Source organism: Zonotrichia leucophrys, chromosome 1A (genome assembly GCF_028769735.1).
Source record: "Zonotrichia leucophrys gambelii isolate GWCS_2022_RI chromosome 1A, RI_Zleu_2.0, whole genome shotgun sequence".
Classification (NCBI taxonomy): domain Eukaryota; kingdom Metazoa; phylum Chordata; class Aves; order Passeriformes; family Passerellidae; genus Zonotrichia; species Zonotrichia leucophrys.
Genome location: NC_088170.1, coordinates 60257275 through 60273144, shown reverse-complemented (window position 1 = coordinate 60273144; position 15870 = coordinate 60257275). Strand labels below are relative to the sequence as shown.

Below are 15870 nucleotides of genomic sequence, written 5' to 3'. Positions count from 1 at the left end.
TGCCTAAACATAAAGTATTGTGTCACCATTAAACAAAAGACTGAAGTTAGAATTTGAATATTTTTGGGGGCTTGTCCCTAAAGTGAATGTGCTTTCCATTCCTTGAAATGATTAATCAAACATAGGGAAAAAAAAAAAGAAATAAAATGGACAAGTCTTTCTGCAGCATGACCTTATTTCCTACTCTGGATCATGAACTTATACAAACCTGTATTGGAAAAATTGAATCTGACCTGCCATCAGTGCTGTTTATTTTATCAGAGGTGCTTGTGTCCATACTGAATGTTGTAGCTTCATCTCTGAAGAGCCAGAAAGGAAACCTCTCTTGATTTCTCTCTCCAGAGAATTCTGTTACTGACAGCAGGAGACAGGGCATTGCTTACAGCCCAGAGAATTGACTTCTTATCACAAAACCAAACCCACAGCAACTTCAGATTTCTGAAAGTTTGTTTAAGGATAGCAAAGTGTCCACTCAAGTGTAAAATGATTAAAGACTCAGAAGAAATAGGGAAGATATAGGTAAAACCATAAACTTTAAAAAATATTTTATCTTACTTAGTAACACTTTTGGAAAGTTATTTGTAAGATATTGAGGTACATACTGACTCTCCAGTGCTTAATCTAAACTAACTAATCTGAAATAATGCTCTATGTATATTTTACACTTGCATAATTCAGACATTCCATATGGACCTACATGCACTAAAGGTATCTGGGGGAAGCTCTCAAAAGGCAGCCTGACAGACAATCCAGATGGCATCAACCAGACTGGTTTCTTTCCCCTTTCCCATTTATTCTTATAGCCACACTTCAAATTTTCCCTGAAGAAACCAAGATGGGACTTAAAATTTAACCTGAGCTTCTACATTAACACCCAAGTAAAGGTCTTACATACTTGCTTATAGTTAAAACTCCAGCAGGTCTTGGGCATGACAACACCAAAACAAAGTCTGCTGAGACCTCTTTGCCAGCAAGCCCAACCTGCCCTAAATGTGCCATTAGAGCAGCTGGAGTGCTGCCCAGCAGAGCCTGCTGCAAGGCACTGCTCCTGGGCTGGAGAAGCAGATCCAGCTCCTGCTACAGCAGGCTGGCAAATTCCCCTTCCCATGAACCTCCCCTGTACCAAACACCTCACTCTGAGCAATACAGCATCCTCCAGAATACAGTGGCTGCCCATGCATATTAAACTGCACAGGATGTAGCATTAGAGGAGCAAAATGACCAAAGAGGACAGACACCTGGTGGCAGCAGCTGATCAGCTCTGAGATGCAGGACATGGGGATTCTCTACATTTAGAACCAACCTCTCCACATGCTTTACCTCCCCAAGATGATTTGGGCAAGATGCAGAGTTCTACAGCCACAGGCTGACAAAGCCTTCAGCCTGCAATATGACCATCCACAGCAAGACCAAGTAACAAGGGACAAGACTTACAGCTGCAGCCTCCTCTGATTTCTGTTATTATACCTAAACCATCCATTGCAAGTCCTGTCCTCTCCCAGCCTAATCAGGGGAACCAGCAACACACTGTGGGGAAGACCTTGGTGTCCCAAAAGGCTTCACATGAAGCCCCTTCTCAAGGCTGCCTGTGTGTCTAGGCAATGTACATGACATGCCAGACAGCAGCAGTGATTGACTGCTTGAGACACTAAGGAGGAAATCTTAACTCAGCCTAGCCCCAGGCAATGCTGGGCTCAGGGGTTACATTTCACAGTGCAGATATCTAACTCTGACAGCAGAACTGTCACCACAAGTGGGTCATCAGTTCCAGGTATCAGAGGTATCACACTCCCTTTCTTTCCTGAGTTATCCCTCTCACAAACTGTCCACAGCAGCCTTGGACATTTCCCCCTTCCCAAAGCAGCTGCTTGGTGGCTGCCACCAGCAGGGTCTATTTGCTCAGTCAGGAAGGCAACAGGCAAAGGAGCAGATAAAATGAGCAGAGCTGACAGGTATTAGCACCAACACATGTACCAGCCCAGTCAGGGACACTGGCAATGCAGGCATCTCCTGGTGGTTTGTGGTCAGACACTCCCCAAGGCCCAGCAGAATTGCCAAGAGCACCTTCTGTCTAACACCCCCCATACAGGGACTTAAAGGACATTTGCAGGCTCTGTCCACCACCAATGACAAGATGATGGTGATTTTCAGGAAAAGGAAGTGTCAGCAAAGCAGGATCCTAACAACCCAGCTGAGAGTCACTACTTTTCCTAGGACTGACAAGGAACAAAGGCAGTATTCATGAGGAAAGGCACAGTGAAGTGTTGAACTGTGTGAAGACTGTTGTGGAGGTTGTTTAACAAAACAAACAACATGAGCACCTTCTCAAGATGAGTTCCTCTGCTTTTTTGCAAGAATTACACTGGAAAAGATGACTGCTTTTCCCATTGGAAAAGATTACTGTGTCAGTTGCTATTTATTACTAAAAGATTTCCTTCCCCAGCTCCTGCACCAATACAGATACATTTTGTGCAGTCATGCAATAAAAACCTGATTGCTTTATGGACTGAGAAAAACAATCAGGTATTCCTCCTTCAAAGTCTTCTCTTACATTCCTACTGAGGGAAATTCACTACTGAGAAACTCACTACAGAAGTCTGCCTAAGGAGGCAGCAGTGGGCAGATCAACAACACCAACAACCTTCCTGCTGCTCTTCCCCCAGACACCTTGGGTGCCTTGGAGTTTGAAGTGCCCAGTAAAGAGAACAGCAGCAGCCCACTACCACCACCTGTAAAAAAGATAATTCTCTCTATCATTTGCTGCTGGATGCCAAAGAAATCTCAACCACTGATATCCTTAAGCATTACCTGGAATGAAATAAGCTTGCAATCCAGAGAAGTTTTTTGAAGCTACTAAATTTGGTAGCTACCCAAATGTTTTAAATGTCCTATTCCTAGAAGATAACATGGAAAACTAATCAAATTATTAAAGTATCTTTTTGATTTCACCAGCACTTTAACTTGGGTTATTCCAGATGATATTCTATATCATTTGCATTGTGTGCATGTTTCTTTCCCAACTGTGCTTTAAATTAAATAGAATATATGGATTTAAATCAAAACAGGCAGACACAGAAATATGCTGGATGTTACTAAAGACATAGCTGACTGCATTTTTTTCTTTTTTACCATCAGCCATAGAAAGCTTTATTCCAAGCCTGATCACACTTTCAGTTACAAAACACGTGGCAAAAAATAACAGTTAACAACGCAATATCTGCCATATTTCTACTTGCCTCTATTCTTATACTGGACTTTCCACATTGAGGGATGGAGAATAAACCTCTCTCATTTTTAACATAATGAATATACCTAAGGGTAGCAAATAAAGGTTTTTATTATTTTTAATTTCATTTCACAAGTGTTTTACTTTCCCCAAGCCGCCATTTGTTAGTGCAACAAACCGCACAGTGCTAGTTGCTGAGGTATACATGGTTCAACTAATTTCACCTTCAACCCAAATTGCTGTTTTCTCTCATCCTTTTTTTTTAAAGTAATGAAAGCCATATAGTCACGGTTTCACATGTCTAAAAATAATTTAATTCCACTCTAGACTAAAGAATGGTTTTCTTCTTGGTGTTAATAATGACAGGCTGTAAAAAGCATCAGCCTTATCTTTTATCACCCATAGAACTCCTGCTGTTCTTTTTTTTGTTTTTTTAAATATATTTTGTGCAAAATTAAGTTCTGTGTAGGTCTGTACCATAATTTGGAAAAAACTGTGTATAAAATGTACTTAATTTTTAAAAACAATCCCAACGTCAAACAACAGAGAAAGGAGAAACAGATCAGAGGCAGCTGAAGTTTTCACATGAGAAACTAAATATAGTATGTTCTTAAAGCTCCAGTAATACATTCTTCCAAAAACCAGAATGCACTTTGGTCATTATTAAACATTAGTACAGAGGCAAATAAAATACAAAATGCTTGTTTGTGTTGCTTTATATATAAAAATATTTTTATACCACATAAGTTTAAGACTCAATACTTCAAATCTTTCAAGATTCTGAACATTAGCAAACATAGGGCAATATCCAGACTCTTGTCAACAATTACTTGTAATTTTTCAGTATGAAGCTAGCATTTTAGAAACAGAAAACATAAGAATACTTGTGCCTTGTGGTATTAATCCTCCCAGAATAATTTCCTTGTAGAAGGAAAGTTGGTTACAAGTTACTTAATTTCACAGGGATGGACACATTATTTTTGTCACACTGAAGAACCACGAGTCAATATGACTGGTCCTTGTGGGAGGCAGAGGGAGAGGCGTTAGAAAGCCCAGCAGAAAGCACATGGCAATGACACCTGCTGGGGAGGAAGGGCAGTTATTTCAAGACACAAACCTGCCAAACACCCGGCTCTGCAGCTCTGCTGCTCACCAGAGCCACTTGTTCTTTGTGTTTAGTTGTTCTTAAACTTCGATGTGGTATGAATGGCATATACTATAGTGTACAAGAGGAGAGCATCTATCTAGCTATCTATCTTTTGCTCAGTCATTCAAAGCATTCCTTTCACCAGTAAATAATTTGCTTGTTTAAATATTCAACTTCAACATATAATACATACTGCTCCATAGTTCACCATAATATATCCCAATTAATATACATTTATATGTATAAAGTTTCTCATTAAAAGTAACAATAAAAAGTGCACATGCACAGTCAGAGCTGCACAGAACAGCTCAGTATTTCAAATAAATACAATATTTAATTTTTATCAAAATATCATACAGCATGGTAACCATTTACAATTATTGCTCTAATAAATGTGTTATCAAAGAACACTTGTTGACTTCTTATATAATACCTTTTTAACATCCCAGGATATTTAAACTGCAGCCTATATGAGTTTAGATCCTGGAATTACTCAAAATATTAGAAATTGTTTCTAATAGAAAACATTTTTGCTACCTGTCATACTGTATTGTCAGTACTCTATTTTTTGAGTATGTCTCACTTTTCTATTGCAACCAAACATCTATTGACATTGTCCTCATAAATGACTGGTGCAAATGAAATATTCTAAGCAATTTTACCACACTATCAAAAATCAAATGACTTCCATATAGTGTTACTGGTAACTAAAAATGCTCAGCATTGGCTTAGCTTTAACAACAGAGAGAGCAATTTAGTGTGATCGTATTTCAGGATTTCAAACTCTCAGACGCACAGTTTTTGACCCTTCCTAAAATTGACCTTTTCCAGAACAGAACAAGTAATTGGAAAATAAAACATAAATGTCAACTAAAACAAACATAAACCAGTGAGAAGATGAAATAAATACAAAGATTGCACAAGACAGATGTAAACACTTCCGTTTTCCAAATTACTTCCTTGAAGAGGTTGTAGCTTCTGAAATACAGGTTCAGTGGCTGCTGTGAGGCAGTTTTGTCCACCAATGACCTTTTCTGTAACACTGTGTTATTTCATCTTCTTTCTATACTGTCAAGATTTGATCTTCCAGAGCTGGAAAAATTAGAGCAGGACATCAACTTATTTCTCAAATTATTTCTGTTTATCAGAACTGCAATACCACCACATTTTTTCTTACTGCATTTGCTACATGTTCTAATAACACACAGAATACATTTTACAGCCATTTATTTCTAACAAGAAAAAGATAGCAGATGTAAGCAAACTTAATGGCCAATAAAGGCCAATGTGACAACAACAAGGTTGTGCCTCATAACCTGAATTTTGAAATAGCTTCCAGAGTTTGCAGCTCAGGGTGGGCCTCAGAAAGGATCTAAGGGGACAGTCTTACAGCAGTGACAAACAACACTGTAGGACTGGTCACAGCAACACCATTCCTACTGCAATGCTTCACTGCAGTGCAAGACAAGGACAGCCTGCTCTGCCTCCCTCCCACAAAGAGCTGCAGAGTCAACAGTGAGGAATAAAGAGAGAAATCAAATCTGGGATATGAAGAAAAGTTAAGGAAGGTCTTGTATTTATGTGTACAAATGTCTCCGCATGTCTATCTAAGAATTCTTGTAATTAAGTGTCCCAAATGAAATTACAAAGCCACATAATGAAAAAAAAAAGTTTTAAGGGCTGCTCTGACAAATACACCATTATTCTTCTGATATAGATTTAATTTAGTAATTTAGTAACAGTTTTCAAACAACAAATCTTCTAGATTCTAAGAATTAACTATGCTTCAATATGTGCTCCATCTATGGTGAAAAAAGGGATGATTCTCAAGTATTTACCTTTAGATTAAATCCAAGCAAGTCACTGATGACACCAGAAACAGCTGACAGGATGACAACCTGGGTGATGTTATAAAGCAGTGGATTCATTGTAAGCCCATATAACCTAAAGGGACTGTCCAGTTCCTAATAAAGCAAAACAACAGCATCATTAAAAACCAAAATTACACAAAGAGAGTTTTGTTCACATATGTATTAAACAGTATTACTTTAGGAAGTCTTCAAGTCTCAATGAAGCAAAACATTCTCCTATTCTACATATCAAACACAATGTGCAGGAAAATATCCATCACAGTAATTGAGTGTTTATTGATGTTGTCTAAATAACTCCTCAAAAAACTGGAGACTACCCATGTACAATACCTACCAACCTGCTCATGAAGCCAAGAAAATAAAGAGCTAGGTGACACCATCTCCAAATTCCTTACAGTTTTTCAGAAATCATCTTCAGTGTTAAAAGAAGTGACAGGCAGCAGAACCACAAAAAATAAGAAAAAGATTTTTCATAATGACAGAAGACTACCTCACAACTATGAAAATTAACAAAAATATCTTTCCTATTGCAATTTCCTTCTTTTTCCGTTGATTTTGAAACTAACAATTGATCCATATAGCCAGAAAAGGATGACAAAGGAAAAAAAGTCCTAACCATCATTAGACTGCCAACATTTTACTTTTTTTAAGTTGAAAGGAACAAAACTTTAGCCCAAATTAATCTGTAACAAAACTTGAATAAAGAAGCTATTTCACTGATTTTCAACTATTGGTGTGTGAATATAGTCACCCAAACTTTTCTGGCCTAGAAATATGTCAAATAAAGGAAATAAAAAGGAGTTTTAAAATATAAGAGTGGATTATATAAAGTCTACCAACTATCACTGCTTTGGTCATTTATATTTTCTAGCTTTAAATTCATCTTCATCCTTCTCCTGCATTACATCCTGAGCCTTGAAAATGCCCTTATAAACCCTTTCTTAAACATGAAGAATTTCAAAGGTATGATTCTTCTTTCAAAAATGTGAAATAACAATGAACAACCTTTTCATTTGGATGTAATGTTGTATAAAACTCTGCTGCAAATACAAAAGATACAAAAGACATGATTCTGAGAAGGACAGCAGAGAGATTCTGTAAGGAAAAAGGTTTTAGGTTCTGGATTCATCTTACCAAATTTTTGAGTAAGAAAACAGTAAGAATATTCAACAGAATCTAGTCTTTATAAAGTTTAAAGACCAAAACCACCCAAAATCAAATTAAAAAACCCTAAGCCCATTTAGCTACTGGACACGAAGTATTGCACGAACCACTAACTACCAAGAATTTATTTAAAGCTCCTAGTAGGTGGCTTGAAAATCTCACTTTTTGGTATCTTCTCACAGTAACTAAATGATGGCCAGGGTCTGGGATTTGTGCCACAAAAGCTAAGTTCCCCATTGGAAAAGGCTGACTTTTGGCAAGAGGAAAACATGAAAGCTTTTTTTGAAACACCAAGAAGAGCATGAAAAAAATGGAAGCCATTTAGAACAAGACTTGATCAACATGGAACCTACCCACATTCTCACAGCACACAAACACTTCAGCCCATGAGGAGCTCATGAGAGCTCATCCTAAATCTGTTGGGCTTTGTCTGTTCTTGTCCAGTCCCTCCCTGAATCCAGATAACCCTCTGTATCCACACCTCGACCACCTGATGCACTGAGAAGACTTCCTTCCATTTGCTCCACAACCAGGCCCTGAAAGCCTTACAATCCCTCATTCTTACACCAGGACACAGTCACTGATGTAGCCAGGTTCTCCTTATTGCTGCAGCACAGCTCCCAAGCAGCTGCTCTGTCAGCTCTGAGTCCTTGCTGAGTCCATCAGTCCTCTCAGGAAAAGTGCTCTGTATCTTTTCAGAGAGGAGGGAACCAACACACACCTTGCTCCAGGTGTGCTGGTGGGAGGAATTACTCATCTAACTAGAAGAAATACTCTGATCTCAGCTACTGACTGGCTAAATTAAACACAGTTTTAACTGCATTTTATGGGCTGCTCCCTGGCACGTGGGAATCAACAGCCTAAGGGACCTAAATTCAGTGTGTGGGAGAGTGAGGTCACAAGATCTTAAATCATCACCGTATTGACACTCAGACAATAAAATTTCATCATTTATTTCCCAGGCATCCATCATCCTGACCACCCCGAAGTACCTTCTCTCACACTGCTAATACACAGCTAAAAATAAAACTCCCTGGATGTAATAATAATTTGCAATCCAGAATGATGGCAACGTAACAGAGTGCAGTGTATGAACAAGCAGCATCCCTGTGAAGAGGTACAGGGCAAATTTCAACCAGAGCACACCCTACTGCCTGCAGAAGTCACACAAGTGACTCTTTAACCAATCTATTCTACTTCATTTTTACAATATGAGAATACCACTTTAATTCTTACCTTCAATAACTTAGTAGCAAGTTTTAAAACATTGTTCACTAGTGTCAGTTCCTCCTTTTTATTAGGCTTTTTCTCCATTTTCAAGTACAAGTTTATCTGATTTAAAACAAAAACACAAGTATCACCACCTACTCAGAATTTAAAGGAATTAATTTTGAACTATTTAATATTCCAACAATGTGATTGCTCAGCAGCCATATGACAAAACTGCAAGAATTTCTGCAAGCAAGCAAGCGTTTTGTTTCCTTTTTAATATTCAAGAACAAGTACTGGCTCAGCACCATAGGAAAATACAATGCTAATTTATGATATAATAAATTAATTACATTTGACATTATTATAGCACCAAGTTTAAAGTTTAGTCTGATCTATAAATTAGACACAAAAAACCAGCATAGGTAGGGTTTGCATAATTTTTTTTCCTCATTCAAGGGTTGCCTGAGGTTTGACAATTCATTCCCAGAAGGTTTTTATACCAGTGGGCAGACCTTACAAGACTTAACATCCTCAAAAGCTATTGAACTGAATGGAATGCTAAACCATAACTCTGCTAAAGTGTAATTTCTTTTAAAAGATTCTGGTGTAATTTAGTACTTCACGAGCACCTCGAGAGCAGAAAAATCAATCTTTCCAGTGCCTTGAAATATCTGAAAAATTATTAAACTCTTCATTGCTGTAGGAGAACAGTATATTGAACATTTCAATGCTTCTGTGAAGTAGACTTTTTTAGGTCATTATTTCTGACAAAGTTAAGAGTTCAAACTAGCTCTCTTTTGTCCTTTTAGCAATTTTGAAACATCAGCTTTCATTCTCAAACAACCCATCTTTGATATCCTACATCAAACAAAGCCTAGGTTTTTTTTCTTTTCTATTGCACAACAAAAGCAAATCAAAGCAAAAAATGTCTTGAAAAGCCACTAACTTTTTATTTTAGGGTGACAACCTTCAAAATAAAAAATGAACAATTTAGAAATGTGCTGAAGTAGTCCTTCAGATGTCACTTATCTGACTATGCTATGATATATTTCACCACCTCATTGTATGGTGGTTATTGAAACAAGGGCCATAGACATCTAAAACAAGTAATTGATTATCAGATCTCCCTAAAAAGACCACTGTAAATTTCTTACACAGGTTAAAAAAAAAAAATCTATGCCTAATATATTCCAAGGTATACTAAGCTCCTGAACTATTATTATTATTATTATTATTGCATTATACATTAAAATTCTGCTTTCAGAGCCAAAGAGATTTCAGTCTTTAAAGATAAAACTATTGATTTCAACAATGCAAGATTTATAAGCAGGACTAAACAAAAAATAAGGGCTCTAACTAGCAACTCTGGAAACCCTAAGAAGATTCAAAGATCTCTTTTAAGAGCTATTATGATTTCCTTAATTTCAATAACAAACTTGCCATCAGGAGGAGTGTGTCTGCTCAGCCATCTACGACACCTGCTTTGAGATTCAAAACTGGCAAAATGACAGCTGTGGTCTGACCATACATTCTATTTTGCTCACAGATTTACAAGAGCAATTAAAAACACTTTCAGAAGGACCTGAAAAATTATAACCAAACAACATAAAATCAAAAAAATCCCTTTTATATTCCCATCATAACTCCTAATCATGAAATTCATAGGTTGAATGTAAAGCACAAAGAAGTGCCTGGAACTCTGCTGGCAAAAGTAGAATTTTCAATTTCATCTTATCTGTGGAGCATTTTAATTGCATCAGAGAGTGGAGACTCATTTGTTGGTTTTTTTTGTTATTGTTGTTGTACTTCCCTGTTTGTTTTCAGCTTTGTTCTCTTCTCACTATGCCTAATAACTCCAGTGTGCCATTTTCCAGGACACTAGATCAGATGTTCTTTTTTAGATAAAGTATTAGTCAATATTTCAAAAGGCCTGACCTTCCTTGAAAAGCCAAAATGTTAGACTTCCATGAGTCTGTCTCAAGACCACTGTAAATAAGCTGTAGTACCCGGCTTAAGCAATTAAAGCAGTCTAAAATGAGTCCTACCCAGGGTGAAGTGTATCCTTTTCATTTTCTGAGAAACAATTGTGAATTCTATTTTGGTTTTCATTTCATAAAGCTCTCAGGCATTTTTAAGGGAAAAGATTTGTAACAGGATAAGCTGCACTCAATGCAAAGGTGTCTGATGACATACAGAAAGTGTTTCTTTCAATATCCATGCTAGGTTAAAATGCTCAAACATTGACTCCAGGAAGACCATAGTATAGAAACCTATGAAAGCAAAATAAAGGCTTGACAATCTCTCTCCCCTTGCTCTTTGCAATCCTTATCCCAAACACTTCCCTCCATTTTCATTCCAGAAACAGCAGACAAACTTCACTGGGACACTCAGCTCCGAGGATCAACAGAACAATTGAAAACTCTCCAGGCTCAGGAACTCAAGAGTTTTCAGACTGGTGCAAAATATCTCATTCAGGACAAGGGAGAGGGGCAGTCAGGCTTCTCAGTGTCCAACCTTATCTTTAGTAAAGGCAGAATGAGTCATTTATTCATCTGCCAGAGGCCTCACATCCTGACTTTGGGACACACAGTGTGGAAGATTTTATTCTCCTACTTTAACACATTTTCTGTAGGAAACCTGTGAAGGTTTCTGGAACTGCCTATTTACCTTGCCCTGAAAGGGTTGTTTTGTACCAGTGTGAAATTTCAGAAAAAAATATTTCTTTCTAACCTAACACTACCTGAACATGCTTAGCTTGGAAAACTATCAGCAGTGCCAGGCATAGCAGAGAGGGAAGTTTGAAGTACAAACACCAACCAGAACATTCCTCAAAAGAAACACACACAGACCCAAAGACAAGCTTGAAAAATGACTAAAAAAAGATTTCCAAGGAGTATAGAAGAGACTACATGTAATCCATGCAACCTAGCAGTCCTAAGGTATTGGACTGGAAACAGCAATTCACTTCATAGAGGTTTAAGTTTGTCTTCAGATCTTTTTCTCACCCATCCAACATTGAGATTCCAGGATTTTTTTTATATTTAAAAACTATTTTTTATGTTTGTGTTCTGTTAGATGTTAAACTGTATCAAAGGAGATGGTACCTCTAAGTTCACTCACTTAAACAAAAGTTGGGATGAAGTCAAACATTTATCTCAGAAACTGAACTTTGGGTTGCAAAGTTACTTCACTTCCCCATAATTAACTCCCTAATCCAAACTATTTTAATAAATCTACAAGGCCTGAGATGTACCAGATGAATGAGTTGTTTAGGTATAAAAATATAGGTCTATACAAATTCTCACCTGCTCAGTAAGTAATATTGAGGTATTGCTGTACTTTTTACTTGTTTCAGATCCAAGAGTAACAAATCTTAAGAGAAAAACAGTTAGAGAAATGCACCAAATTACGAGTTCCCAGTTGTAGTGACAACCAAGGAAAATCTCATGCATGTGAAGTAGCTGAAAAAAGAAAAACAGAGAAAATAAATCAAAATTTAATTTGAAATAATAATTACATTGCGATACAAGAAAATAGTAACATATCTCCACAACTTCAAGAAACATATCCCAGTAATAAATACATGAAGGCTTTTTAGGCCTATAAGATTTGACTCATAATTTTAAACCAACAGTGTATCAGAGATATGAGGTCTGAGAAAAGATAAATAAAAAAAATACATTCTAAGACAATTTTTAACTCCTCTTCAGACTTGCAAAGGTGCTACGTGAGATAAAAAAAATACACCCTCACATGTACTAAGTTTTATGTAAATTACATTCTTAATAAAATACTTACAGCTAGCTAGCAGGCAAACACAATAAAGGTAGATAGAAATTGTAAAGAAAACACAACCAGAAGCCATTCAGAAGATCCTCTGTATTTTGAAACAGAATTTAAAAGACAATTCTTAAGCAACAGAGAGCTTCTTTAGACATAGATTTGCTTACTAAAAGATTTTCCACTAGAGGGCAGGCAAATATAGCCAACAAGCCTGTTTCTCACAAAAAGCATCAACCAAGGTCAGTATCAACTGTCTTTGCAGAAGTGTATTTTGATGCAAAATGAAGAAAAAAAAAGTTCCAAAAACCACAATGAAAAATGAAGGAGGAGACAGATTTAAAATATAACAGTGATATTACAGAATATCCTGAGCTGGCAGGGATACACAGGATCACTGATAGAGCCAACTCCTGGTCCTGCACAGGACACCCCCAAGAATCACCTTGTCCCAGGTGCAGAATCCACCACTGCTGATAGCCTAGCCCTCTAATTTGCTGCAACAGAACTTTCTTCTGCTATTACAGAAAATATTCTAAAGAAGATGAAACATTGATACAAAATGGAGCTGTACTCTAAAAAGCTCTAACAGCTTTTACTGGTTTTTCGGTTTTTTACTGGGGTCTTTTAACTTACTAGACATCACCATGTAAAAGGCACTCAAAACTGTTTTCAAAACTATTTAAGCCATGGCTGTTTCTCTACAAGTAAATTTTCCTCACCTGTGCACAACAGATAAACACAACTGAGATAGTCAGCAGGAAGGCAGATGACACTATCACATCCACCGAGCGCTGAGGACCCCGACGCTGAAAACAGGAAATGCACATGTGAGTGAAACCCACCCAAGCAGCACTGGGATTCAGCAACACTAGTTAGAACACACAAATGTTCTCAGTGGCACAGGAAAAGGTGAAATACACAAATTTGGTTCCAAGGAAAGAAAGGAAGACATTCCACAACAGTGCCACCATATGCAGAAATTTAAAACACCCCAACTACATTCTATTATCCAAGTGATGTTATCCTCCTTTCATCCCACCAGCACCACACTAAATTGTGTTTGCTTATAGCTCCTGTTTTCCACCCTCTCCAGCCTCTACACCATAATTCCTTCATGTTTTCACTAATCTTTTTCTGTTTGTAAAAACTAGTGATAGAAGATTTCAGGGATCAGAATGTCTTATAGATAATACTTGGGTATAATTTCTAGCTTCACCTGGCACCCATACACTCACAGCACAAATACACAAGAACTGTATTGCTTTATAAATTCCTTGGGTTAACGACACCTACTCATGAGACTCTTAAAACAAGAACTGTCAGTATTAGACTACATGTGATCACTTTTTTACCCAACATACTCACACAACTTTTGAGCTGGCATTACTAAGACAAGACTCCAACTCTGAACACGCTAGGCTTTAAAACAATGTGAAAACCACACATTAACTTTCTCAAAATCTGTCTGCCTGCAGGCACTGGTGGCCCAGAGTCACAAAAATGAAGCATATATGGGATATATGAACCAATAATAAGTGTACAGAAGGAAATAGCCTACAACACCAACCTTCCATCAGCAAGGAGATATTTTATGTTAGAACATAAACAAGATGTTTAAAATGTATTGTGTTAAAATCTTATTAAAAGAAAAAATATAAATTATTTTACCTTTAGATAGGACCTGAGAGAAAGCCACATTTTTATATTCTGCACTTTCTTTAAGCGAAAGTGAGGTACCTCTGATTTTCTTGCCCTTCTGGCAGATGTGAGATGACCAAAAAGTTTAGCAAAAAGTAGCCTCTGCAGAGAAAAAAAAATACCTTAGCTGTGAAATGATTTTCAGAGGTACTAAAAAAAAAAAAAGAGAAAAAGGCTTCACTAAATATGTCAGTGTAATGTACAACATACTAATGTAAATTAAAATATGTTAATATAAACCAAAAGTAAATGTAGCATATTATCAAAGAGAGGAAATGCATTAAAACATTGTAAAAGTCTCCACATTCTAATGATTAACAAAATTTAGCTACACTGAGTTCCTGTCTTCAAATTTTAGACAGCAGATCTGCTATGCTCTTAAAATTTGGAAAAAAACACAAACCTGTCAATCATTTGCATTAGAGAGCACCTATACCACAGAAGTTCATTTCAACAGAAATCATTATTAGAAGTGGGTTAATACCATTCTACTGTATTACATCACATATTTTGACTATAATTTGAGAACAGAAATTATAAAAATGTGTCTTTTGCAGACCAGTAAGTATTTATGTGCTGCAGTTACATAAGGTAGCTCTCTGAAGTTTTAATTCCAACAACAAGCAATGGAACAGAACTTCAGAGAGCAGCTCTCACCATCTCCAGCTACAGAACTGATCTAACAGCAAAGCAGGCAAGGCCTTGGCCAGGGATGGAGAGAACTGTTTTGATGTCCCATCCCTGCAAGTGTCCAAGGTAAGGCTGGATGGGGCTCTGAGCAGCCTGGTATAATGGAAGGTGTCCCTGGAACTGGATGATCTTTAAGGTCCCTTCCAACCCAAACCATTCTATGATTCCATGAATTAAATTGAAGGTTTTGAATGAAATGCACTGGAAATTTATAGAGCTCTTTCCCTGAAGCTACTTCTCCTTGTGAAAACCTGAAACAAACTGGGACATGACTAAGCATTGGGTAAATGCATTGAGCCAGCTTTCCCCCAGAAATTCTCTCCAGGAAAAAAATAAAACACCAACAAAAAAACCCTTTTAGCTTCAGAGACTTCAGTCCACTGGAACTGAGTCATCTCCTGAACTGCAAGCCCACTGAAGTGTTTGTCATCACTGATCTATGACTCACAGCGCGCTGAAGAAAACAAGTTTAAAATAGCCACAAAGTCAAAAAACGCAAACATTAAACCTTGGTTTGCTTTAGATGAAGTCTCTTGGTTTGCTGTTCATACCTGTTTATATGTTCTCTCTGCTACACAGAGCAGAAAAAAGAAAATCCACACAAGAGACACCCGGACCACAAAACTTATAATAACCATGGAGAGAACCAGAACGTCTCCATCTGACCCAAATGCAGTCATGCAGAGCTCCGTGGCAGAATGAGCTGCGAGCTGTTCTAAATCTTTAGCTTGGAAAAGTCGAAAGACAAAGGGCATTAAACCCAAGATTAATGATATGACATTTCCAAAAATCTGATAGCCAATTCCTGGTATATGGCTGTTCACCTAAAAACAAAAGAAAACAAGGAATGTATTTAATTTTTGAATTATTTTGTCATTAATTCAATAAACAAAATATTAATGTTTTTCTTTTATCACAAAGAACACTATATCATCTGGTAAACTGTATGAAAACTTCAACCAATCATCATCCCATTTTATTATTTGAACTCCAGGATGTCCTCAAAGAGCACTTAATGCACAGGAAACAAGTAATTTAAAAACCCAACAATAAAACACTGCAGCTAAACTCCAGTGCAT

At 37.2% G+C, this 15870-nt stretch overlaps 1 protein-coding gene across 1 annotated transcript in view; it reads right to left on the bottom strand.

Moving 5' to 3' along the window:
• Positions 1 to 3109: 3109 nt before the first annotated feature.
• Positions 3110 to 15870, bottom strand: part of PHTF2 (putative homeodomain transcription factor 2) — a 63297-nt gene continuing 50536 nt past the window's right edge. Inside the window, exons 12-18 of the mRNA XM_064702925.1 lie at positions 15343 to 15615; positions 14072 to 14203; positions 13123 to 13209; positions 11926 to 12081; positions 8645 to 8740; positions 6212 to 6337; positions 3110 to 5465 (exon numbers count right to left, since the gene is read on the bottom strand). Of these exons, the coding sequence (XP_064558995.1) occupies positions 5445 to 5465; positions 6212 to 6337; positions 8645 to 8740; positions 11926 to 12081; positions 13123 to 13209; positions 14072 to 14203; positions 15343 to 15615 (891 nt within the window). The 3' untranslated portion in view covers positions 3110 to 5444. The remainder of the gene's footprint in view (positions 5466 to 6211; positions 6338 to 8644; positions 8741 to 11925; positions 12082 to 13122; positions 13210 to 14071; positions 14204 to 15342; positions 15616 to 15870) is intronic.